The sequence below is a fragment of the Nomascus leucogenys genome, chromosome 18 (genome assembly GCF_006542625.1).
Source record: "Nomascus leucogenys isolate Asia chromosome 18, Asia_NLE_v1, whole genome shotgun sequence".
In the NCBI taxonomy this organism is placed as follows: Eukaryota; Metazoa; Chordata; class Mammalia; order Primates; family Hylobatidae; genus Nomascus; species Nomascus leucogenys.
The window spans coordinates 52,446,496-52,473,656 of NC_044398.1; the positions used below are offsets into that span (position 1 = coordinate 52,446,496).

A 27,161-nucleotide genomic window follows, 5' to 3' on the forward strand; every position below is an offset into this window, starting at 1 on the left:
ATGGCTTTATGTTTTTGTTTGTTTGTTTTTTGAGACAGAGTCTCACTATGTCACCCAGGCTGGGGTACAGTGGCATTATCTCGGCTTACTGCAACCTCCGCCTCCTGGGTTCAAGCGATTCATGTGCCTCAGCCTCCCGCTGGCTAATTTTTGTATTTTTAGTAGAGACGGGGTTTCACCGTATTGGCCAGGCTGGTCTCGAACTCCTGACCTCGTGATCCACCCGCCTCAGCTTCCCAAAGTGCTAGGATTACAGGCGGAAGCCACTGTGCCTGGCCAGCTTTATGTTTTTAAGCCCATGCCTGCATCATTTTCTGTAACACAGCTTTAGTCCTTTAATGTTATTTCACAAGTGACCAGAAGGCGTCGCTAGAAGACATTTTTCTCTGGAGACAGTTCTCTTGCTTTCAGCCCAAGGCCAAGGAACAGACATTCCTTGGCTGGAATGATGGTGCATCTTTTATCTAGCAAGTCAGATTTCAGCTCTGTGTTTCAATCAACTGTAAAATCTTCGGGGCCATCTTAGAAAAGGGACTTTATTATTTTTCCAGACATGCTGTCTTCCGAATAAATGAAATTCAAAATGTTAAAATGAGGTGGCTGTGGTCATGTCTTGGCCAAAGCCTTCTCATATACCTAGATTATGGTTCCATTACAAGGAAGAGTTGGTGCTGAACTCTCTGTGGCTGGCATGTTTTCCTCCTAGACTGGCATTGTTGAAGAAAAGCGGGGAGGAAGATTGGAGAAACAGACTCAGCAGGAGGCAGGAGGGCGGCAAGGCGCCGGCCAGCAGCCTGCACACCCAGGAAGCAGGGCGGTCCCTCATCAAGAAGGTAATGTTCCCCGTGTTAGGAAAAGCCTTCAGACTAACATCACTCTTGGAAGTGCATCAAAGAGACAAGCATGTGCCACCTAATTCCTACTCCGTGAAGCATTTGTGCGTTTTTGCCCTTAGGGTACACACTGAGAGCCTGTCACAGAGCAGCTAAAATTGGGCAGAAGGCTGTGCCTGGAAATGTTTTAAAACTGGGATCAGCAACACACACACACTGTGTCAGCAAGCAAGTGCCTGAATTTTAAAGTGTGGACTTTTTCTTCAGTTTAAAAACTTTCTTCAATGAAGTCTGGCTTTAGTGTGTTATTAAAGCCTTTATAATGAAAAAAATTGAATTCACCACTAATATCTTTAAGTTGCATGTAAAATACAGACTTGTGTTTCCTACGCAGAGACTTTAAACCTAAGTATAAAAATAAGGACATAATTGTGGTTTATGAGTATTTAGTTCATCATTTAAGCGTGTTTCGTGAGTAGCTATGCCTTTTATTGAGAATGTACAGTAACGTATAAGTTGAAACAAAATTAGGTAATGCATGGTGATCAATACTAGCAAGCATTTCATATGGGAAAGTATTGATGAATTGTTAAATCACAGATGTGGTGATGACCAGCTTTTGACCAGGTAGTGCACACTTTCGAAACTGATGGTGACTTACTTGCTGGCTGGCCCTACAATTGCAAATGCACCTTCTGGCTAGAGGCGAAATGATGCACCGGTGACACACTCCCTGGTACTTTATAGGATCAGGAGCCTTCAAGTAGAAAAGAAAAAGAATGCTTTCAACCAGGTGATCCCCAGGACCCTTCTAGCTCTAAAATAAGTTAAGCATCTGTGGAAGGGAGAGATGATGAGTGTGACTTTCAATCGTTAAGAAACTTACATAAAAATGAGATGTGCACATGGAAGTGTGAGTCAGGAGTTCTGACACTATTTCCTCTGATACTTCTGTGTCTTCTTAGGTTACACTGGAATGGCGATCTGAATTCTCTTCTTTGAGACATACGTGGTGTTAAAGATAATTTAACTAAAGACATTTAACCCTCGGCCATTTGTAAAATTCTCAAATATAACTAGATATTGAGAAAGTATACGCATGTGCATATTTTTCACACACTGTGTGAAATTCAGATTTCAAAAATGAGATCCTGAAGTGAAAGAAAATCCATCTGTCAAATAATGTAACCCCGCTACCCGCAAACTTTATTTAAAAGAATCTTGAAATCTTTGCTTCAAAAACGACTTTAACACATTCCTCATTAGCAAACCTGCCATGTCCTGGCACCAAGCAGTGCCTGGCCCCTTGTCCGTCATTTTGGAAGGTGCAGAGACTCCCTGGCCTATCAGGAACTGGGAGTCCCAGAGAGCCGGTGGAAATTTAAATGAAGTCAAAAAGCACGAAGCAGGAGAGGTTCCTGGTGAATAGTGAAATAGGCGCGCTACCCCCTTAGAAGAACGGAGGATCACCTTAGGTGTGGAAGCCAGAAGGCTTTGAGTGGAGGATGAGATCGGAACCGCGTGAACGCGGGCTAAGGTTTTTAGAAGGCAAGAGAGGCCAGTTGACTGCAATTGCCCCTGGGGTCGAAAACCCAGTGACCTGAAGCCCCGGGGCCTCCAAGCAGGCTGGGGCTGGAATGGGAAATGCTGCCTCTGGGCGCGTAGAGGCTGCTGTTTCTGCAGACACTGAACTCTCCCACTCTTCTCAGTGGCCTGCTTCCCTTTGGCTGGAGACAATAAGCTCTTTGAAGTTAAAATAAGCGGATCTATTTTAGGCCTTTGTAGCCCACACTGGGCAATCTCAGGTTCTGTTGAGGTCAGGTGTTTCTCAGAGGACCTCTGACAACCCCTCAGTTCATTCCTTCCCAAGGGCTGGCACTGTTTTCAGTCACCTGCTGGCTGTGCTCAGATGTGGTGGGTGAGGTGCCTTAAACCTGGTCTGTCTTAAGGGAGTCCCCAAATAGCTGAGGAGGCTTGACATGCCCACCGCTTGCTGGGTGTCTGAATGCTGCCTTGGAGAAGGACAGACAGTCATGACACATGGGGCCTGAACAGGGGCACTTGCTGCACGGAATAGCTCTAGCCTTGCTGATGGAGAGGTACCCTGGAGAGCAGGTGCCGGAACCTTCCATCTTTAGCACCAAGGGCAGAAAGGAGCTGGCGTTATGGTCAGCTCATCACGCCCTTCATGGTTCCTGCGTTCCTTTTGTGTGCTGAGAGCCTGCTGCCGTGAGTGTGCAGTCTGTGGAAATGTAGAAGAGACAGGAAAGAGAGGGGACTCTAGAAGTTCCTTCCACTGCCCCTATGAAAATACATGCATCATGGAAGTCAGCACCATCCTATAAAAATAGAATGTGTGCCACGTAGGTCATTTTGAAATTTTCTCAGAGTCACATTAAAAAATACATTAAAGGATATCTTGGAAAATCTGTAACTGTTTTGTTTCTGTCAATGGATTGGTCTCAAAAGGAAACATATTTGAGGGGCCCCAGCCAGCATCTCATTTAGGTCTTTTATTATGTTAAGATTTACTTTGGAGCCAAGCGCAATGGCCACGCCTGTAATTCCAACACTGGGAGGCCAAGGCAAGAGTATCACTTGAGCCCAGGAGTTTGAGACCAGCCTGGGCAATGTGGTAAAACCCCATGTTTACAGAAATTAACTAGAGCACGCCTGTGGTCCCAGCTACTTGGGAGGCTGATGCAGGAGGATCGCTTGAGCCCAGGAAGTTGAGGCTGCAATGAGCAGTATTTGTGCCACTGCACTCCAGCCCAGGTGACAAAGCAAGACCCTGTCTCAAACAAAAACAAAACAAATTTTGGGCCCGTGAATAGATACTAAGCTGGAGTTTTCATTTCTTTTCTTTTCTTTTTCTTTTTTTTTTTTTTTTTTTTGAGCAAAGTTTCACTCTCGTTGCCCAGGGTGGAGTGCAATGGTGCGATCTCGACTCACTGCAACCTCCGCCTCCCACGTTCAAGCGATTCTCCTGCCTCAGCCTCCCGAGTAGCTGGGATTACAGGCATGCACCACCACACCCGGCTAATTTTTGTATTTTTAGTAGAGACGGGGTTTCTCCATGTTGGTCAGGCTGGTCTCAAACTCCCAACCTCAGGTGATCCACCTGCCTTGGCCTCCCAAAGTGCTGGAATTACAGGCGTGAGCCACCGTGCCCAGCCTGGAGTTTTCATTTCTATACTAAAAGATCAAGCACATCTCAGGGAATAGGAAAGTTACCAGCAGTTCCTTCTTTCCCCATTTTACCCCCCCCACCCCCCAACAAAATGAGGATTGATGATCAAGAGCTTAAGAGCACTAACTGTTTACCTAGCTAGTTCTGTCATTAAACTGTTGGGTATTCTCTCTCTCTCTCTCTTTCTCAGTCTCTCTCGCTTTCTCCCCCTCCCTCTCCCTTTCTCTCTCCCCCTCTTTCTCTTTCTTTCTCTTCCTTGCTGCCCTTCTTATCTTTCTCCTGTTCTTGGTATAGTCTAGGCCAGGCTAACCTGACTTAAACATGTGTGAGTCTTGTAGCATGTGTACTTGGTCTAAAGATGGTGAAGGTGTCTGTTTTGTGGATTTGGTCTGGTCTGCACGGTGTGGTTTATGTGCACTTGAACATGGCTTGTGTACACTTTCCTCCAGAGTAACTCATTCCACCAGAGAGAAATCAAACGAAGCAAAGTCTCAAAGAAGTGGTTTGGCAGGAGTCTCTGTTACAACTAACTTTCAGTTATGTATTTATTTTCACCAAATAGTTATTTTCAATTCCAACCCTATTTCGGTTTACTTGACATTAAGGCACACACGGTGGCTCCCACGTCTTTTGTGAAGATAGTCATCCAGTGAATCAGACATTTTCCAAGAAGTGAAAACCCTTTATAGACTTGGCCATTAAAACCCCCTGCCTGTTTCTGAGTTCCAGAGGGAACTGGTTACCCTCCTGTGCTTCAGCAGCTGTGAGGTCAGTGTATCCAGCTCAGATCCATGACAGCCCCAGAACAAGTGCCTGAAATTTCAAGAAAGGTGAATCTGGCACATTTATATTCTCAGTGTCTGCTGCCATTGAGATTCCAGATCATAGTTCAGGAGAATGAAGTCACTTTAAAGTATGAGGATGGGAGGGAGAGAAAGGCTGATGGAATGCCCTCTAAACTCCATATGATCATACTGCAGTCAGGGAATGAGTTGGCCTGAGGTTCACATCACCCTATTGTGTGAGCACGTGCATGCTGCTGTTTGAACCCAGGCACGAAATACTTGAAGGTGATTGCGATGCCCTGACAAGGCTCTTCTCTTCCAATACTCTGTCATGTTCCCTGTTTGTTTTAACCTGTAGGAAGAAGGAGGAGTTGCGGATGATAGTGCCATTTCTAATCTGCTTTGGGTAAGCCTGACTCTAACACAGGTGTCCTCTCGATGGTGGCCAGAATTACACTTTGTGTGGGTGATTCTGATCCTGGGTGGTTCCTTCGTGCGCCCGCCCTGGTGCTTTTCTTATCTCCAGAGGAGACACAGCCTTTGTCTGGAGTGGAGACCTGAGCACGTGCCCTTAAACTATTTTTTTTAATCATGTAATGAAAATACTTTAAAGAAGATGACATTTTCTGTTAAATGTTAAAACTGTCAATGAAAGTCATGGTTCCTCTCTCGGTAACTGACAATCTTCCATAAATTAACTCATTTAATTACTGCACAAAGCTGACTCAGGTATATTTACCGTGCTTATGTGGATTTACTTTAGCATTAGCATTCAAGGGAGGACTCTTTTGAAAAGAGAACTGAAATTGCAATGAGTAAATTAACATCCTGTTAGAAAGATCATTGTTTTGTCTCTCCCTCCCCCACGTCCCTGCCCTGCCCCGCTCTGATAAATCTTCTCTTTTCACCTTAAACCCTCTTGCTTTGCTCTGTAGGAACCCGTATATGCTTCTACTTATTCTCCTGCTATTCCTGCTGCCCATAAATACCTGTCTTTTGTGTCGATTAATCAGGTGAGGAAAAGCTGCTCATCTTAAGCCTCACTGCAATTTCTGAGCAATAGGAAAAGAACTTCTGTTTAATTTGGGGAAATAACTTATTTGGTGCATTTCACTTTGAAAGAGAGGTGTGTGTGTGTGTGTGTGTGTGTAGCAGTACAATTGTGTGTGTCCATGAGAGTGTGTGTGTATCTATGAGTGTGTTTCTAAGTGTGTATCTGTGAGAGTGTGTCTGAGTGTGTGTGTCTATAAGAGTCTGTGTGTGTGTCTTTAAGTGTGTGCATATGTGTGTGTTTAATTGGTTCTTCATATATTTAGGGTCAGTCACACACACAGTGATCTTTGGCTCAGATTTTCAGGTGGACTTGATGGTATTAATTCACCTCATAGTCAGGAAACTGGTTTAAGAGGAGAGCGTCCCCTCTCACCCTCCACGCTTGGGTCCTGAGTCAGGAGCCCAGGAGACGCGGCTGTGTTCTTTGCTCCAGCTCAGTGAGGATGTTGTCCTGCTCAGTTCATAGAGGAGGAGGATATGGTGGAGGTGGTTTGGGGTGTGGAGGGACAGGGAGGAAGACTCAGCGAGGGGAGGCCCCTCCAGTGGCCCTATTAAAGAATCAGGAGGAGCTGGTTCCAATGGCCCTATTAAAGCAAGAGACCACGGACCCCCTGCCCCTTCCCTCCATCCTCACTGTAGCCTCTCTGAACCCCACCCCAGAGGGCAGACCCCGGCCTGGGCTGAGCCACTGTGTGGGTGAATAACATGAAAAATAGGAATGGCTGGTTTTTTTTTTATTTCCCCGTGGAATGTCCTTGGTGTCAAAACAGCTCTGCAAAGTGGCACCATCCACTTTTCTATGAATGCCAGGCTCCCATCTCCTCCCTGCCAGGCTTTGCCCCATCATTTCCCTCCTAGGGCCTCTGTCCCTTCCCTGTAGGCCCTCTGTCCCCTCCCTCATTGGGCCTCTGTCCCTTCCCTCTAGGACCTCTGTCCCCTCCCTCTAGGGCCTCTGTCCCTCCCTCTTAGGCCCTCTGTCCCCTCCCTCTTAGGCCCTCTGTCCCCTCCCTGGTAGGGCCTCTGTCCCCTCCCTCTTAGGCCCTCTGTCTCCTCCCTCGTAGGGCCTCTGTCCCCTCCCTCTAGGGTCTCTGTTCCCTTCCTAGTAGGGCCTCTATCCCCTCCCTCGTAGGCCCTCTGTCCCTCCCTCTTAGGCCCTCTGTCCCCTCCCTGGTAGGGCCTCTGTCCCCTCCCTCTTAGCCCTCTGTCTACTCCCTCATAGGGCCTCTGTCCCCTCCCTCTAGGGCCTCTGTCCCCTCCCTCTAGAGCCTCTGTCCCCTCCCTCTAGGGCCTCTGTCCCCTCCCTCTAGAGCCTCTGTCCCCTCCCTCTAGGGCCTCTGTCCCCTCCCTCTAGGCCTCTGTCCCCTCCCTCTAGGCCTCTGTCCCCTCCCTCTAGGCCTGCCCTCTAGGCCTTGCCTCCACAGCAAGACTGGGGCTTTCTTAGCTCTTGGGTGGCCTCTGATGGTGCCGCGATGGGCCTGCTCCAGCAGCACCAGCAGTTGTTGAATGAGCGGCTCAGGGTTTCACATGCGAAGCTGACAGAGAAGGTGTCTGGGGTCCTCCCGTCATCATCTCGCCTCTTCACAAATGGAAACTCCCCACTTCTTCTCCCTGGGGCAGCATTTCCCGCACTCTCCTGGTTCCTTTCCCCAAAGCTGGAAATGCTGGTTGTAAGAGCCCAGGCCCCACGTACCCAGCCACTGTCCACCCCAAGAAAGGGGCTGAAATGTGGAGCAAACTTCCTGTCCCATCACGAACGGGGGAAGTGAGCTTGTGTTTCTTTGAAATAAGTCAATATTAAACTTTAAAGGAAAAGATTTATTATTGAAGTCTTTAAGTGTATACAGTCAGCCCTTCCTCTCTTCCGGTTCCGCATCCAAGGATTCAACCAACTAGGGAAACTTGGGAATAAAACCAATAAAAAAGAACAAAACGACAATTAAAAAATTAAAAACCAATACAGCAGAACAACTATTTACATAACATTACCTTGTATTAGGTATTATAAGTCATCACGAAATGATTTAAAGTGCACGGGGGGGATGTGCACAGGCTGTGTGCAAATCCTACACCATTTTATATCAGGGACTTGAGCATCTGTGGATTTTGGTATCTGTAGGAGGTCCTTGAACCAGTCCCCCATAGACACTGAGGGACAACTAGATATATTTTTCAGAAGAATTTATTTTTTGGGGGCAGTTGTAGGTTCACAGCAGAAAGTACGGAGTTCCTACATCATCCCTGCCCTCCCACACAGCCTCCCCAATTACCAACATCCCCCTCCAGAGTGGCACATTTGCTACCATTGATGAACTTACATTGACACATCATTATCCCCAGAGTTAATAGATTATGTTAAAATTTACTCTTGGTGTGGTCCATTCTCTCAGTTTTGACAAATACTTAATGACATATGTCCACCATTACACTGTCATACGGAATCGTTTCCCTGCCCTGAAGATCCCCTGTGCTCTGCCTGTTCATCACTCTCACCGCCCAGTCCTTGGCAACCGGTCATTTTTTACTGTCGCATAGTTTTGCCTTTTCCAGAATGTCATTGAATTGGAATCACACAGTATGTAGCCTTTTCAGATTGGCTTCTTTCATTTAGTAATTTGCATTTAAGATTCTTCTGTGTCTTTTTAAAATTTTATTTTTAAATTATAATAATAATTATTATTTTTGAGATGGAGTTTCACTCTGTTACCCAGGCTGGAGTGCAGTGGTGCAATCTTGGCTCACTGCAACCTCCACCTCCCAGGTTCAAGCAATTCTCCTGCCTCAGCCCCCCGAGTAGCTAGGATTGCAGGTGCCTGCCGCCACACCCCAGGTAATTTTTTTGTATTTTTAGTAGAGACGGGGTTTCGCCATGTTGACCAGGCTGGTCTCAAACTCCTAACCTCAGGTGATCCGCCCACCTCAGCCTCTCACAGTGTTGGGATTACAGGTGTGAGCCTCCACTGTGTCTTTTTATGGCTTGAAAGCTTTTATCTTTGTGTTGTCAAATAATATTTCATTATCTGAACATGCCACAGTTTATTTATCTATTCATCTACTGGAGGACAGCTTGGTTGCTTCCAAGTCTTGGCAATTACGAATAAAGTGCTAGAAGCATCCATGTGCAGGCTTTTATTTGGACGTAAGTTTTCAACTCATTTGAGTATCAAGGAGCATGATTGCTGCATCATATGGTAAGAGTATGTTTAGTTCTGTGAGAAACCTCCAAACTGTCTTCCAAAGTGACTGTACCATTTTGCATTTCCATCAGCAATGAATGAGAGTTTCTGTTGCTCCATATCCTTGTCAGCATTTGGTATTGTCAGTGTTTGCATTTTTGCCATCCTAATTGATGTGTAATAATGTCACCTTGTTTTAATTTGCAAGTCTCTAATGATGAGATTTGCAGATATGATGTTGTGTGCATATTTCCGTGTGCTTATTTTCTGTCTTTTATCTTCTTTGGTGAGGTATCTATTCAGATGTTTTTCCCATCTGTTAATCTGGTTGTTCATTTTCATATTGTTGAGTTTTAACAGTTCTTTGTATATTTGGGGTAGTAGTCCTTTATCAGATACATCTTTTGCAAATATTTTCTCCCATTCTGTAGTTTGTCTTCTCATTCTTTGAACAGTGTCTTTTACAGAAGTCTTTAATTTCAGTGAAGTTCAGCTTATCAGTTATTTCTTCTGTGGATATTGCCTTTGGTGTTATATCTAAAAACTATTCACCTAATCCAAGATAATCTAAATTTTCCCCTATGTAATCTTCTAGGAGTTTTGTAGTTTTAATTTTTATAGTTAGGCCTTTGTGATCCATTTTGAGTTAATTTTGGGGAATGGTGGAAAATTTGTATCTAGATTTTTTTTTACATGTGAGTGTCCAGTTATTCCAGCATCATTTGTTGAAAAATACTATCTTTTCTTCATTCTAATGTTTTTGCTCCTTTCTTAAAGATCCGTTGACTAAATTTATATGAATCTATTCTTGAGCTCTCTATTCCATTAATCTATTTGACTGTTCTTTCATCAATACCACACAATCTTGATTACCTTGGCTTTATAGTAAATCTTGAAGTTGACTGGTGTTGGTCCTCCAACTTTTTTCTTCCCCTTCAGTGTTGTGTTGGCTATTCTGGGTCTTTTGCCTCTCCATGTAAACTTCAAGATCAGTTTGTCAATGTCTACAAAATCTCTTGCTGGGACTTTGGAACTGCATCGAATTTATAGATCAAGTTGGGAAAACCTGCCATCTTAACAAAATTGAGTCTTCTTATCCATGAACATGGAATATATCTCCATATATTGTTAAGTTTAAAGGAAATTAACATTTGCCAAAGGCATTTCTGTTTCATCACTTCAAAATTAAAATTTCAAAAAATTATACATTTTTACCTCTGAACAATTTTTCCCAGCTAAATATAAATAGTTTATATACTGAGTATGTAGCACTAGCTCATCTGTGTTTTCAGAGGTCAAGTCACTCCTTTTCTTTCTTCCAGCAGTACTGGTATCTTAATATTTAATAATACAAAGGTTCAGAGAAGAAAAAAAGCACACAGGCGCTGTCTAAATGGACTGTTTGTCTCTGTGTCAGGCTTCAACCTGAATTCTCTTCTTTCTCACATGCCTCAGGGCTGTACCAGAAGAAGATTTTACTTTATTCCCTTCCTTTCATCTTAGGAGCTGGTAGATGGTGACAGGACTGGAAACCACTTACTTCAAGGTCTGAGCCTTGACCTGTGATCTTTTCTTCATCTTTTATTCGGGGTACTTGAGGCCGTATGCAGTGACGAGGGACTGAAATTTCTCTTAAGGAAGTGGCAAAGCTAAATTTCTTTCATAGTGTGTAGAATTCGAAATGATCTTAGCATTTTTGAAAACTGAAAAGTACAACTTTGTTCCTTTCACCTTATTTCTATTACTTAATATGTGCTCTTATAATTTCTTCCTTTACAGTTTAACTACATGTGAATAAGATAAAAAAAATTTTAAAGCCAGGTCGCAATATTTTATTTCGATAAAGCTCTCTGGTTGTGGAAGAGTTTGACCCTTCTATCCGACCTAATCCTTATAGTACATCTTAGTTCTATGCTCTGTTGTTGGATCACATCCCTGCGTGAGAAACATTAAGTGAGATTTGCTATGATTTTTCAGTCAGTGTATACTGAGAGAAAGAAACCCATCAGCAACATCAGGCAACCTAAAAGCATTCGTGCTGATTCGTCCTTTGCACGGTTTCAAGCTGTGACCTACCAAGTATCTGACCATCCCTAAGAAAAGAACCTCCTTTCTACCTGTTTCACTACCTTCTACACACACACACACACGCGTGCATACACATACACAAATACTCATTTTCTCCTCCACCCTGTCTCTCTCTGCCTTTCCCCACCACATTCATGGGATCTATCTTTGAAAGAATGAAGGATAGATGGGGTAGGTTTCTGTTTAGATTCTTCCTCAACTCTCTCTTACTATTCCAGCCAATCCCAAACATGTGTCAGCTAAACCTGGAAAAATGACACAATACTTACTATTATATGTATTACATCCTTCTCTAAACAAGGAAAGAAAAATTTAGAAGAAAAAAAAAGACAATAATGAAGTTTTAAGCTTAAAAAAATCAAATGAACAAATATATATATATATATATCTTCTCACATTTTGAGTTCTAAATTGTGATAAATATTTATTAGATTATTTAGGGAATAAACAAACTGTATATGCTTTACACCCTTCTAGAGCCACGTAAAGTCAAATTGCAGCAATTAGGGGGTCGTAAGCCAACCTTACTAAGTAGCAAAGTTAAGTCAAAATTTCTAGAAAAACAAAAACATTTGTGTTTAATATTATTATTCAGAAGGGAGTAAAAATTATTTCTTCTTGCCCTAGGTCTGGCAAACGAATGGGAGCTTTAAATTCTAAAATGGTTGTATCATCCCAAAGTTTGTATCCATCGTGTGCGTAAGGGGCTCTGGGGGAATCCCAGTGCTTTGAAAAACAAAATTGTTGACTCAAGGCCACCATCTTTCTGAGTCACCATCCACACCCACTACCCCACCCTGGACTGTCGAGATGCCTGAGAGAATTCACCACAGAGTTAACTAAGTGAATAGTGAGTCACCATAGTGATGGCTGGACCTTTGGAGACGCCAGCTTTCTTGGCACTTGATATGTTTCTTGGAAATATTTGAAGCCAAGTGCCATCTTGGTTTGATTAAAATTCACTCCTGAAACTTCATTTTCAAAGAAAACGTACTCTCTTTGTTGAATTTTGATGAGGTCTTTTGGGCAAGTGAACCTCATCGTTTATTTAAAAAGGACACATGATTCAGAGAGTTACTTGGAATTAGGGGCTTCTCACTGATCATGAGGGGAAATGTTAAGGTTTTTAGGAAAAAATTTTCATAACTTTTAATTTTGATAAAATTTTAAACTTACAGAAAAATTTCCATTATAGGCAGAGCACTTTCATAACCTTTACCAGACCACTCATTGTTGACATTGGCCCCCTCCTTCACTCTCCCTCCCTTCCTCTCTCCACTCCTCACCTTACTTTCTTGCCTTCTCTTCCCCCACCTCATTTTTCCCACCCCAACTATGTGCCAGTAGTTTGGAAACATTGTGCTCCTCTACCTTTCAATATTTGAGTGTGTATTTCCTAAAGCCACAGATATTTCCTCCCATAACCACAATATGGTGATCAAGATGAGGAAGTTAATGTTGATACAATATTTATCTGATCCACATCCATCTTAAAATTGTGTCAGTTTCCTCCAATAATGCCCTTTGTAGCCCCCACCCCATCTAGGATTCAAGCCAGGATCATGCATCGCGTTTGGTTGTCATATCTCTTTAGGAAAAGGTTTTTAACCTAATTTAAATTGGCAGGGACCTCAAAATCACTTCTGGCTATGAGGGCTTTATAGAACAATCCTGTGAAAGAAAGAGTCATCACTTAGATGATGGAGATGTCCACGTTCATAGCTTAAACCAAATCTTCCCAGTGCAGACTTGGTTTTATGCTGCCGGAAAGGAAGAGAAGGTGCCTTTCCTCTGTCAACTCCCATCATTCCAGGGGGTTAAGAAAATGAACTGTCCCCATCTCCACTCTCTTCCTGTACCTCCTGAAGCAGGAAGTTCTCTCTCGTGGGTCAGTTAAGGGAAGTGGTTTGCCATAGTGAGGAGAAACGGCATCCGGGAAGAGAATCTCTATGATAGGCTTCACTCGGGGCTCTCCGAGTCCTCCCCTGTGTCAGTGTGAGGCCTTAGGATCACACCGATCCACAGTGACTTCTTAGCCCAGGAAAACGCCTTAGGAAGGCAGAAAAGCTGGGGGACCTGCTAGAAGAAGTTGAGTAGTGCTCAGAAGTAGTTTGAAAGCGGATGCGCTAGCAGCAATCTGGGGAACCTGCTAGAAGAAGGTGTGGAGTGCTCAGATGTAGTTTGAAAGCAGATGCACTAGCAGCAATGACCTTCCTCGGGTCCAAAAGACAGGGGAAAGTGAGAGGCCAAAGTCAGGAGGCCATCACCAGCCCCCAGAGCCACTTCCAGAGGAGACCTGCAGGTGACAGCCAGGGACGTGCCTTCTGCTCTGGAGGGGGCACCTTTCCACTCTTCCTTCCTTGGCATTAGCTCCACAGCTCCTGTGCTTCTCCCCCGCTCCCCACCCAGCCCTGTGCCTCGCCATAGACAGGGGTCTTGTGGTGCAGGGAGGGACGGCTTGAAGACAGAGGAAAAGCAAACTCTGCCGGCCAGGGTTTGAGGACCTCCTGCCCTGGTGTCGCCCGCGACCTCCACGTACAGTCTTCTCCCCAATACACATCACTCAGTGGTGTGAGCCCTGTCCTCTGCCTCCATCTCTGCTCCTCTCCCTCCCTCCTCAGCCCCATCTCCCCATCCCAGGCCTGTCCTTAGCCCCTCCTCCTTTCCTGATGCCCTTTGAGTCTCCTGTAGCTTCTTCCCCTTCCCCTCCTGCCACATCCCCAACCGCAAGCCTAATGAGCGTCACCAAAGGCTTGGAAATGGAAGAAGCAGATCTCTCCAGAAACTTTCCAATTAGAAACTGCTGAGGGCATTTTAAGTAGAAATGTTATCGTGCGTGTAGGTTATGTCTTAGCATAGTTCATCCTCAACATCAGATGTGTCGTGGCTTAAAGCCACTTCCGTGGGCTCTCCTGGTTGCCTACCTGCCCGCAGAACATCATGGCTGCAGGAAAAAGCAAGCAGAGTCCCAGAAAACCTTCTCCTGCCCCTTATTCCTAACCAGCCTTCCCTGTCTCTAACTGGGCAAGTTCCTTGTGTGCTCACATGGATAAAGTTTTCTAGGTCAATCGTCTTCTTTGTGAGTATGTAGGGATAAAAATCTCCCAGTTAACTGAGTTTAACTAGCTGGGTTAAGACAGAGAAACTTTAAAACCCTGTAGAGTCCAGGGCATGAAAACAATCTATTTTTAATTGTTTGTGTTTACAAAGGATTGTTTTGGTGCTCCAGTGTCCCAAACCAGCAAGTCACAGGACAAAGGTGTTCATCTAAAGTTTCAGTATCGCCAGTGGTGATCTCCCACCCAACCTGGACGTAAGGAAGCCGAGCCCATTTCAGATAGAACATTTTTGAACATCTTTGGACAATATACTTACTCCTCTGTCTACCTGCTTTTTTCACTCACGAAATGCTGCAGGCTGAGATCCACACCACTGTCATTTCTCTCTCCTGTTTTCTCTTCTGTACATTTATGAACAGCGGGTCACAGAAAGTCGAGAGAGCCAAATGACGATTGAGGAGAGGAAGCAGCTCATCACTGTGAGAGAGGAGGCCTGGAAGACGAGAGGCATAGGAGCAGCCAACGACTCAACCCAGTTCACTGTGGCTGGCAGGATGGTGAAGAAAGGTCAGCGTGTGTATGCACGTGTGTGTGTGTGTGCATGTGTGTGGTGTGTGCACAATGCACACACATGAGCACACTTACCTGTGGAGGGCATGGTGGTACGTGATAACTCAATTTAAAACAAGAAACCATGATCTTTTTAAGTTTTTTCTGAGAGACAGGGTTTTGCTCTTTTGCCTAGGGTGGGGTGCAGTGGCTCAATCATGGCTCACTGCAGCCTCGAACTCATGGTTTGGGGCAATCTTCCCACCACAGCCTCTCTAGTAGCTGGGACTATAGGTGTGCAACACCATGCCTGGCTTTTTAAAAATTTTTATATAGATATGGGGTGTTGCTGTGTTGCCCAGGCTGGTCTCGAACTCTTGGGCTTCAGTGATCCTCCCACCTCAGCCTCCTAAGTAGCTGGGACTACAGGCATGAGACACCATGCCCAGCCTTCTTTTAAAATTTTTTAAACTTACTGACATTCTATAAATGTTTTTTGTGTAGGTTCTGTGAGATATTTCTACTGAATATCTTTTCTTCATAAATAGTATCTTCTTTAAACTTTATATGATTCTTGGAAATATTTGAAGGTCATAAAACAGTGAGGCATAATTCCATTTGTCACTATTTCAAAACTTACCCATTTGGAATTGAGTGCAAGTGTAGGTTTTGAAAGCAGTTCAAATCTGCTAACAAATTTTGGTCCTTTCCCATAATTACATTTATTTATTTATTTAAACAGAGTTTCACTCTTGTTGCCCAGGCTGGAGTGCAATGGTATGATCTCAGCTCACTGCATCCTCCACCTCCTGGGTTCAAGCAATTCTCTTGCCTCAGCCCCCTGAGTAGCTGGGATTACAGGCAGCCACCACCACGCCTGGCTAATTTTTCATCTTTTTAGTAGAGACAGAGTTTCACCATGTGGGCCAGGCTGGTCTCAAACTCCTCACCTCAGGTGATCCACCCGCTTTGACCTCCCAAAGTGCTGGGATTACAGGCGTGAACCACTGTGCCCAGCCCCCATAATTACTTTTTTTCTTTTTTCTTTTTTTTTTTTTGGTGGAGGGGACAGAATCTCGCTCTGTCTCCCAGGCTGGAGTGCAGTGGCACAATCTCAGGTCACTGCAACCTCTGCCTCCCAGGTTCAAGCAATTTTCCTGCCTCAGACTCCCAAGTAGCTTGAGATCACAGGCGCGCGCCATCACGCCCGGCTAATTTATGTATTTTTAGTAGAGACGGGGTTTCACCATGTTTGCCAGGCTGGTCTCGAACTCCTGACCTCAGGTGATTCACCCGCCTTGGACTCCCAAAGTGCTGGGATTACAGGCATGAGCCACCCCGCCGGCCCATAATTACTTTTACATTGTTTCCATTTCCTGCTGACCTGGCAACCATATACCCTAAGTCAGTCTTTCACAATAAAGAAGTTTATCCCCTCTTCCTTTTAGGTTAATTCCTAGGTCCTTCTCCATCAAACCTGATTTCTCTGACTGACCAAAGCCAAATCCAGATATGCTTTAATAGGTGTCTAAAAGATGTCCTCAGTTCCTAGGCAGTGGGATGTCCCTGCTGCAATCTTCTGCTGCTGAGCTCTTGGAACTGATTTGATGCCTGTATTCAAAAATTTATGAAACTGACTTACATATCACATGGTTAGTAAAGGTACTGGAGAGCTTTGAGGCTTCATAAGAGTGTTTGGGGCTTTATTTCATATCCTGCAGGAAATGATTAAAATTTGGGTTCCCTTTGTCACCTATATGCACATACCATCATTTTCTAAGCTATTATTTAAAAGCAGATTTCCCAACTTAGTGGTATACATTTTCACATTCACTTGTTCTTAACATCTTGTCATCAAATATAGAGGCTTAGCTTTTCTTTTTCTCAGAACCTTTAATCCACACTTTTATGAAGAGTACCTAACTCATTATAGGTACATAATGAATGTCTGTAGAAGGAAGGGAAGGAGCGAGGCATGGGAAATCCCTGAATTGTGATTAACTCAAATCTTAGTGGGGAATCCTTTCTAAGAAATCTGTTCTTACCTCATCTTGGAATTGTGAAAAGATAAGATAATTTACTCTCACAGAATAAGGTACCATTTGCCAGTTTTCTGCATCAGATCACAGAACTGGATACTCATGTTTAAACTCCTTTAACGTGAGCCCCAACCCTTCTTTAACAGAAGCACATCCTTAAGTACAGAGTGACTAAGTAGAACTGCAACTGAGAACTTGAACCAGACCTCAGGTTTTCCAGCTTCTAGCCCAGGCTTTTACCTTGATGACTTTCTGCTTTGGTTTCTTTTCTTCTATCTTAAAAACCCTAATTTATTTGTAAGTGGGTGCTTACTACCAAATGCCACTGCCCTTGTCCACATTGACATCTGTGAAAATGCTCCCAAAGAGAGTAGGTGACTGGTTGTTGTACCTATAATTCATTGACAAGAGCTGTGGGGGCAATCTTTGTTTTGTTTTAACATTTTGTAATTTGCATCTCCCTGCCATGAGCCATTCATTCCCTAAGGATCCTTAGCTAGGTGGGGAGCAGTTTTGCATAGTGCCACTGCCTGAACCGCCAGCAGGGGGAGCCATGGCAGTGGGGTTTGCCTGGCACCGGCCAGGACAGCGATGGATTTCTCCGGTTGCTTTGGAAACCAGCCTTCAGAGTCAGTCCTGTTTATTAGCTGCGGAGTTAACGGCCTCTGTGCTAATGAACTCCTCTGATGTCTCTTCTCTTAAGCATCCTTCTAGTGAGTGAAGATTTCCCTCCCCACCCTCTGATACCAGATTTTATTTATCTTTATCATCTTTCAAGAAAGTTTACTTTCTCATGGCTATAAACCATTTGCAGTTCTGGCAATTGAAACAAATTTTAAAACTTTTATTGACATCATCAATCAAATATATGTACATAATGAGAAGTACTTGTAGAGTATTACTAAAACTTGAGTTTTAAACCATTTAATGGTTTTTTTAATTAAAATTTTTATGCTATAATACTTCTCCCGTTCACAGGAGGAAGGAGCAGAATCATTCATTCACTTGGTTTTCCTCGTGATAGTGATTTGCATATTCTCTGGATGTTGTTCGTCCAGGGATGCATTGTCATCTGAGTGGCAATGTCATCTAAGGATTTCACATTTATTACAAATGAGTACAGAGAACATTCACATCTCATTTTGTTTTTTTGTAAATGCACTAATCAGTTTTCTTTCCTACGCCTTCCACTTAGGTTAGGGAAGCAATACTCATCCTTCTCTTTACTAAGTTTTCTTCTTCCAGCTGGATACTTTCTCCATGCTGGAATTCCTCCCTTTCCCTTTCATATGTCTCTCACCACTTGCCCTTTTAAAGATTCCCACCTTGCGTCTCAGTAAATATACGAGGGAAAGCATTTCCTGTTTCTGCCCACACGGGAGATGGACAGGACCTTCCAACACGCACAGTCGGTCCAGACCTGCCCTGGTCTGTGGTTTCTTCTGAAAGGTTGGCCCTCCTTGGGTTACTGTCTGTGTCATGTCCCCAAGGCCACTGTCCCTCCCTCCCCTCAGCCTGGAGGAGAGCTCCAGTGCTGGGGGCCAGTTGCTGGCGAGTGTGACACAGCTAATGCTGCAGATGGCACCAATGCACTCTCAGCTGCCCCCACCATCTCCAAAGGGCCTCAGAACTCACAGCTGCTTTCGCCCAAGTTAACGTGTCATGGACATGTTTTCCCACTTCTTCACCATTCATTTTGGAATATCGGCTTGTCAGCTACTGCAGTCCTTGGAAATAATAAAATCCAGTCTACGTTTGCAGTTGGTTGTCCCACAGTCGCGGTACCTGTGAAATGTGTGTGTGTGTGTGTGTGTGTGCCTGCATATGTGTAAATTCTTATGTGTTGTGCCATCTACCCTGGGACTCCTGGAGATCCGTCAGGGTCCCGGAGATTTCCCGAAGTGACTCTGAGATGCTCAGTAGCTTGTCTGTGTGTTCCACAGGTTTGGCGTCACCCACTGCCATAACCCCAGTGGCCTCACCCATTTGCAGTAAAACAAGAGGCACCACACCCGTTTCCAAACCCCTGGAAGGTAAGTCGCCAAGGCCCGGCCACACCAAGTGTAATCAGAAGAGGCCTTAGTGATGCAGTCTCACTGACAGTTTCTGCTTGCCTAGATATCGAAGCCAGACCAGATATGCAGTTAGAATCGGACCTGAAGTTGGACAGGCTGGAAACCTTTCTAAGAAGGCTGAATAACAAAGGTACCTACTGGAAGCCAGAAGGCTTTGCTCTCAGAATCTCTAAATCCTAATTCTGATTGCTTTTCTTCCTCAGCTAAATTGTTTTCTTTCTATTATGGCTTTCCTAATTCATACCGTAATCATTATCTTTGTTGTTACCTTCAAAAAAATGAAGTTTTGGTCAAGACTGATTAGATTAACAAGCCCTGATTCACTTGATCACGTACTAAATTGGGGACTTCCAATAATACATTTTTTTCTTGAATCTAAACCCTTGGGATGTAATCCAATTGGAATTGTGAACTGAGTGATTTTGCTTATAACTCTGAAAGATTATTATATGTCGGCAAAATCAACGTGATCTTGGGCTTGGTGAACTTTAAATTGTATGTTATCAATTTCCAATAAGGTAAAAGCTAATATTATTTCATATAATCACAAACGATTTCTAAAAGAAAATTATGGCAAATGAATATTGAAATAAATGTTTCAATATAAAAGTCAATGAGGTATACCAAATAAAAGAGCAATATGCAAAAACAGCCCTTTATCTTTTGATTAAAATGTCCAATCCTGGAAACATCAAATACTAGGCGCTGGGAGTCCCTGCTATTGACAGTGACCACTAAAAGGTTGAAAATAATACAACCACCACTGAACAGAAATATAAAAGTGTAATATAATCACTGAACTCGCTAGGCAAGGAATGCCAATTAGCAAAGCATTTATTACACACATGGAGAAGTGATCTAGCAAGCAATGGCCACTGCCAAATCCAGTGGGTCAGCAAGCAATGGCCACTGCCAAATCCAGCTGCCCACCTGCTTTTGTTTTCTCTTGTTTGTTTGTTTTTAGAGACAGGGTCTTGCTCTGTCACCCAGGCTGGAATGCAGTGGTGCCATCATAGCTCACTGCAGCCTTGAACTCCTGGACTCAAGCAATCCTCCCACCTCAGGCTCCCAAGTAGGTGGGACTATGGGCATGCACCACCAAGCCTGGCTAATCTTTTTTCTGTTTTTGTAGAGATGGGGTCCCACCATGTTGCTCAGGCTGAACTCCTGTGCTCAAGCGATCCCCCAGCCTCAGCCTCCCCAGCCTCAGCCTCCCAAAGTGCTGGGATTATAAGCGTGAGCCGCCATGCCCAGCCCTGTTTTTGTAAATAAAGTTTTATTGAAACATATCCATGCCCATTTGTGAACTATTGTCAATAGCTTTTGCATTAAGACAGCAGAACTGGTTGTTGCAACACAGGCCCCATGCCACCCCTCCCCATGCAAAGCCTAAAATGTTTACTGGCTGGCCCTTTTCGGAAGAAGTTTGCCAACCCTTCATGTAGAACGAGGCTGAGGCTGGTTCACCTACCCTCAACAGAAGCAAGGGCAGGTTCAGAAGCATTCAGTGGGCTCGTGTGTGCAGTACGGTCAGCTTCCCTCTCTCCCATTTTACTGCAGAAGATTTGTTCAGGTGGGAAGTCCTTACGTCAGAGATTAAGTAAGGGCCTGGGAAGCAACTGCAGGACCCTGTATATCACAACCGTGTTTCTTCCACTTCCGGAACTTAGGAGGAAGTAGAATTTTTAAACTATTGTGAAGCATAATTGGAATCCTTGTTTTTATAAAACTCTTACATCTTTTGCTTGTTTGTTGACAGCTGGCGGGATGCACGAAACGGTGCTCACTGTCACTGGCAAATCCGTGAAGGAGGTGATGAAGCCAGATGATGATGAAACCTTTGCCAAATTTTACCGCAGCATGGATTATAATATGCCGAGAAGTCCTGTGGAGCTGGACGAGGACTTCGATGTCATTTTCGATCCTTATGCACCCAAGTGAGTTATTTGGGTCTCCGTCTTTCCTCCACTGAGAAGGGCTTCCTTCGCCTGCACAGGGCACATCCATGAGGCTCTTCCCCCAGTGTGGCCTCCTTCTCCTTCTAACTCCGTCACAGGGGTGTTAAGTATTCTAGAGCCAGGGCACGGTGTTGCAGGAGCCAGGGGCACGGAGCCTCGCAGCAGATAAAACATGCAGAGCAGATGTGCATGCAGGCAGACTGCGTGGGCCACAGATGCTTGTCCTGTGCCATAAAGAGGGCGTCACTGGATTTTTCACATAACTTGAATATTGTTTTGCAGTTTTTAGGTTTATACCACTTAGAGAGTTCAACGCCTGTCTTTCATTTGACATATTGAATTCTTGCTCATAATTTTGCAAAATATTTGGATGAGATGGGCTCATATTAGTACAGCTAACTAGAAAATCAGTAAGGCATGTTACTTAGCTTCCAATCATTTATAAAATCAATAGATCTGCAGGTTTTCTCATTGATGTCTAAGGGTTTCTCTTCCCACGGGATCATGACTAAACCAACTAGGAAAAGTGATTATGGTATTAGGAGTCCGTCAGTTCCAAGTGCCAAGAAAAAGATCCCAACTCGAACTCATTTCAGCAAAAAGAAAAGTGCGTAGAGGTTTACCGGCTCAGTCGCTGAACAGTGCGGAGGGGTTTACTGGCTCTCTCTCTGAACAGTGCGGAGGGGTTTACTGGCTCTCTCTCTGAACAGTGCGGAGGGGTTTTAAACCGACTCTCTCTCTGAACAGTGCGGAGGGTTTTTAAACCGACTCACTCTCTGAACGGTGCGTAGGGGTTTACCGGCTCAGTCGCTGAACAGTGCGGAGGGGTTTACTGGCTCTCTCTGAACAGTGCGGAGGGGTTTACTGGCTCTCTCTCTGAACGGTGCGGAGGGGTTTACCGGCTCAGTCGCTGCACAGTGCGGCGGGGTTTACTGGGTCACTCGCTGAACAGTGCAGATGTGGTCTCAGGTTCTAGAGGCCCCTCAGAACACAGTCTGTCTTGGCTGTTTTCCTTTGGGCTGGCCTCACTCTCCGTCAGGCAGTGGCCTGGCGGCAGATGGACACCTCAGCTCTGGAGTCACAAGGCTGCCTCCCTGGCCAGCCCAGCACTGGTAGCTTCTCTTCCCAGTAGTCCCAGCAGAAGTTCCAGGTTTGATTTTCTTGGCTTCAACTTGAGCCCCGTGTCCATCCCCAAACCAGTCACTGTGGCCAATGGGATAGAAGATGCTGACTGGCTAAAGGCGGGTCTCTGGGTCTCCTTTAGAGCCACGGTGGGGGCGCAATGAGGTGGTTTCCCCAAAGGAAAATCCAGATGCTATTACCAGAAGCAGAGGGAGACACGCTAGACAGGCTCCACCCACGGCAGTCCACCACATCCATCTGGTCTTAACTGCGAAATTGTCAGAGTGACGTATCATCATTTTCTACAAGCTGCTCCGGATAAATTCGTTGCATATTCCAGTTTGCTCAATTTGTTTCAGTTTGCATGTTTTAATTTCCTACTTTAAAAAATGAGCCCTTTGCCATTTTCTACTTCAAAATAGTATTTTGGGTATTTGCATACATAGCGGTTTAACCATTTCTCAATCTTCCGCCGACACAATGTCACTGTTTAAATAGTTGTATATCATAATTTAAACATTGACACACACATATGACACCATGGTACGTAAAGACGCCTTTTGGGCACAGAGGCCCGCGCAGCTGGAGGTGGAGGGTGGCAGCAGGAGTCTGTTGAGAGATCGCTTCGCTCAGTCTGCTCACCTCGCCTAGTCTGGTTTTCCACCCCAAAGAGTTGTGAGAATGTGGGGTGGTCACAGATGGTTGCGGGCCTATTTTATTTCAATATATTCTTCCAAAAAGTGGTTATTTTTCAGAGGGGGGCAGTGAGTTGAGTGGAAGCTAGTCATGGAGGGTCAGTAAGGGGACCGAAAGCTATTGCATAGGGAGAAAGTTTAGTCTGAGCGAAGAGGATTACGTCAAGGAGCCGTGGTCTGCAAATTCCCGAAGGGCTTGCCGGAGACGGACAAGTAGACATGGGTGTATGATTCCAAAGCGAGAATAAGGACGTGTGCATGGGCGCGGTAAGGAGAGGGAAGAGCTCCCTAAACCCTAGAGCTGTCTAGCAGAGCCATGAGCTGCCCAGAAGTACTCCACACCCTCCCAGGCGGAGACCAAGGGGCATGAGTGGGGCGTCCGGGCGTGGCTGAGATTTGAACTCAGTGGGCTTGCATCCCTCTTCCATCTCCAAGAATCTACGACTCCGTGTCAGGGGAGTGGCGGTGGGAGGAGGAGTTGCAAGATGTGTAACAAAATCAGGAAATACACTGTGGAGTCCGAGACCCCCAGGTCATCTAGGTGTGGTGGTGGCACAGACTGGGACCGCGACTCTGCTTCCATCCGCAGATTGACGTCTTCTGTGGCCGAGCACAAGCGGGCAGTTAGGCCCAAGCGCCGGGTTCAGGCCTCCAAAAACCCCCTGAAAATGCTGGCGGCAAGAGAAGATCTCCTTCAGGAATACACTGAGCAGAGATTAAACGTTGCTTTCATGGAGTCAAAGCGGATGAAAGTAGAAAAGAGTGAGTATTTGAACCCCCACCCTGCTTCTGTGTTTGGGAATGGCTTCTTCCGATGCTTTACTCATTGCTTGGTTTTCTGCCTTGTGAAGGCCATTAATGGTGCTCAGAAGACCCTCATGAAGTAAAAAGGAGTAAGTTTGCACATACATGTGCACGCTTACCTAGACTTTAAAGATTTTTCATGGAAATTCTCACAGTGTGTATCACCTGTTTAGTTAGTTAATTCGGATTATCCTGGGGTTTTTTTTTTTTTTTTTTTAAGACTGGGGTCTCATCATATTGCCCAGGCTCATCTCAAACTCTCTGGCCTCAAACAGTCCTCCCACCTTGATCTCCCAAAGTGCTGGGATTACAGGCACAAGCCACCATGCCTGGTTACAAATTACCCTGTTTTGTTGAGTTTTTTTCTGGAAGTTAGAAGAGATGGATATTTCTTAGTATGGTAATTCAGCCATTTTCAGCTCTGTAGATCCTGAACACACATTCTTCATTTAATCTTATTAGTCGTTTGATCTCTTATAGTAAAAGAGTCGTTTGGTCTCATAGTAAAACACTTCAAATCACTGGAGTATCTAATCCTAGATTTTTACATTATTAATTAACACAAATGCCAGTGCTTTTCAGATCGTTCTTGGTAGGACCCTGAGCTTCTCGGAGTTGGGATGTGGGCTGGTGGGAGCAGGGGAAGCTGGCGCGGGTGATGAATGAAGGCAAGGAGATGGGCTCCAGACTCTCAGTCTCACTGTAGGCTGAGCCACACTGCTCTCATCTGCCCAGTCATGTGGGGTTCCATCATTCTGAAACAGTGATTTTCTTGGTTTGAGGTGATAGCATGCATAATCTTGATTTTTGGAATAATCTTGCTATAACTTTCATTTTCCCATAACACTCATAGACCTATTTCCTAATGTTTTTCTTAGAAATATAGTATTTAGATGAAGTGGTTGAGTCTTTTCGTTATAACTGGTTTACTAAGAAAGTATATTTCAGACTGGGCATGGTGGCTCATGCTTGTAATCCCAGCACTTCAGGAGGTAGAGGCAGGAGGATCACTTGAGCCCAGGAGTCTGAGACCAGCCTGGGAAACATAGCAAGACTTCATCTCTACAAAAAATAAAAAAATTTAGCCAGGTGTGGTGGCACTCACCTGGGGTCCCAGCTACTCAGGAGGCTGAGGTGGGAGGCTCACTTAACCCTGGGAGGTCAAGGCTGCAGTGAGCCATGATTGCACCACTGCACTCCAGGCTGGGCGACAGAGCCACACCCTTTCTCAACAACAACAACAAAAAAGTGTATTTAAAAACCACAACACCATAACGAATTGACAAGTGGTGTTATATGTCTTCAAACCTAATCCCAGTGAAATAAATTTCTGAATTTCTCTCCAGCATATACATTCTTAAAACAATAAGTTGGAGAAATAAATGTTGGCACAGATTTTACATACGTTTCCTCTGCCTCCACTTTTGGGGGCTCAGGGGTTGGATTAGTGATGACTGACCAATCCATAGATGTTTGCTGTTTTGCAGTGAAAACCCATCTTATAACTACAGTCTTCACTCTAAGAGCAGAAGACCTCAAGGTATCATCTGGCTGATCACTTTGCCTTCAGATAAAGATTAGAACCTAATCATCCCTTACAGAGTGTCTACTTTTTTGTTTTCTTTATGTATAAAGGCTTTTAGTGAAAGCTGTCTAATAGTCATCTGGCATCCATACATTTGGGCATCTAAAAGTTGTTAGGATTTAGAACAGCTTTCAGTGGAATTGCAACAAGTGAATCCAGCTCCTGGTTTTCTGCTGAAGTAGCTGGTCCACATCATCACTCAGTTCTTGTCCCTCTGCACAGCGCGGTGTGACACTTGTCAACAAGCAGTTTATATTTTCAATGCTGTACCTAATTCTTAATACGGTGGTTAAGCATTGAATTGCACATTTAATCAAACTTGAGTATGTTTCCCCTCTCGGGATTAACTTGAAAAGACAAAGGTGTTGAGTCAGTTATGAATAATTTCTGACTGTAAATATTGTGATTGTAACGGAACCTCCTGTGTTGTGTTTCCTTATTCAACCCGCCCAGTGTCTTCCAACTCCAACTTCTCAGAAGTCACCCTGGCGGGTTTGGCTAGTAAAGAAAACTTCAGCAACGTCAGCCTGCGGAGCGTCAACCTGACGGAACAGAACTCTAACAACAGCGCTGTGCCCTACAAGAGGCTGATGCTGTTGCAGATTAAAGGTGTTTCAGAGCAGCCTGGCACGGTCACTCAGGACCCGTGGTTTCTGTCTGGTCCCATATGGAGTCCTGACTCTGTAATTCATCGCCTGTGCCAGGAAAGGAACACACGCTTTTTGAGAACCTACTGTGTGTTCCTTGCTATGCAACCTCCTGTCTCTTAAGCTTCCCCAAATCCCATGACATAGGAAGTATTCTGCCCACCACGGCTTCCAGAGGCAGGAATGTGTCTGGGGTCCCAGCAGCTACTGGGTGGCAGAGCTGGATTCGAACCCAGGTCCCCCCACTCCAGAATCCCAGCTTTTACTCCTGGTGCCCCGTGCCCCACGAAGCAGCCACACATCCATGCAGTTACCAGAGGTGCCCTACGTCATCAGAGGGGCTCGCTGCTCCCTGCCCAGTTCTCCCCAAGTCAGTACAGAACCAGGGAGGAAGACACAGCTTGGAGAAGGAATCAAGGGAAGGTCGACGCAGTTGAAGCCCACCTGCATTCCACTCCAGTGCCCTTCCTGTCTGTAGCAAGGGAGATTCCAAAGATGAACCAAGGGGGCTCTGGGCCATGAGGAAAAAGACTCAGCTGCCTCCTGGTGGCCACTGTATAGATGAATCCTTGAGATGAGAATGGAGGAAATATCCTCTCCCTCCAGGAGGGTTTCCTGCATGTTTCTGTGTAACCACTATCCTATTGTGTGTATTTAAAAAGACTAGTGACAAGCTCAAATAACCGATCTCTGTCCTGAGTCCTAACTCGGAGTCTACATGATCAGTTTAATTGTGGAAAGCTCAAAATCAATAAATATTTAGGAGAAGGTGTTGAAAGCCACAGAAGGCAGTGGCTCTGTCCTTCCTGTCGAGAGGCCCCTAGGGTTCATAGTGGAAACTCCCCAGGGGAAGATCCGACCCTTCCTGAAGGCGTGGCTTCCCTTGCCTGGGCCACAGATGTAATTGGGTGCACGAGGTGGCCAGGGGAGAGAAAGGCCCTGGGAGAAGAGTGAAGGAGAGAAAAGGAGCCTGTGTGCTCATCTCCCTGGAAGGGGGAGCCTTCATTAACCCACGCACATGACACTGATAATGGTCCTGAGAAGCGGGTGACACTTGGGAAAGCATCAACCACAGAAGCAGCCGCTAGTGCCATCATCATGCCCTTTCTAAATCCCCTTGCTGCCACTCTGGGCCATGGGAACTCTTATTAGCCAGACAAGACTCTAGAAATGAAAGCATCCACAGCAGGGATGCTTCCGATGTGGGGTGCGTCCTATCCCCGTTCTGTCTGGAAAGACGGTGACTGTCTGCCTTGTGTTCAGGAAGAAGACACGTGCAGACCAGGCTGGTGGAACCTCGAGCTTCGGCGCTCAACAGTGGGGACTGCTTCCTCCTGCTCTCCCCCCACTGCTGCTTCCTGTGGGTAGGAGAGTTTGCAAACGTCATAGAAAAGGCGAAGGTTGGTACCTGAAAAATAAAAATGCTTTAGCTAACATCTCCTTTACACACCGGTGGAGTGTTCTTCCTGGCGTCAGTCACAAAGCTTCTCAAACGCCAGGTGTTGC

General features: G+C 45.1%; 1 protein-coding gene across 1 annotated transcript in view; it reads left to right on the forward strand.

Moving 5' to 3' along the window:
- Window positions 1-27,161, forward strand: part of SVIL (supervillin) — a 276,068-nt gene that overhangs the window by 219,527 nt on the left and 29,380 nt on the right. Inside the window, exons 19-26 of the mRNA XM_030797621.1 lie at window positions 707-833; window positions 14,601-14,748; window positions 18,713-18,802; window positions 18,888-18,974; window positions 20,604-20,781; window positions 23,209-23,381; window positions 25,462-25,617; window positions 26,919-27,055. Coding sequence (XP_030653481.1) covers window positions 707-833; window positions 14,601-14,748; window positions 18,713-18,802; window positions 18,888-18,974; window positions 20,604-20,781; window positions 23,209-23,381; window positions 25,462-25,617; window positions 26,919-27,055 — 1,096 coding nt within the window. The remainder of the gene's footprint in view (window positions 1-706; window positions 834-14,600; window positions 14,749-18,712; window positions 18,803-18,887; window positions 18,975-20,603; window positions 20,782-23,208; window positions 23,382-25,461; window positions 25,618-26,918; window positions 27,056-27,161) is intronic.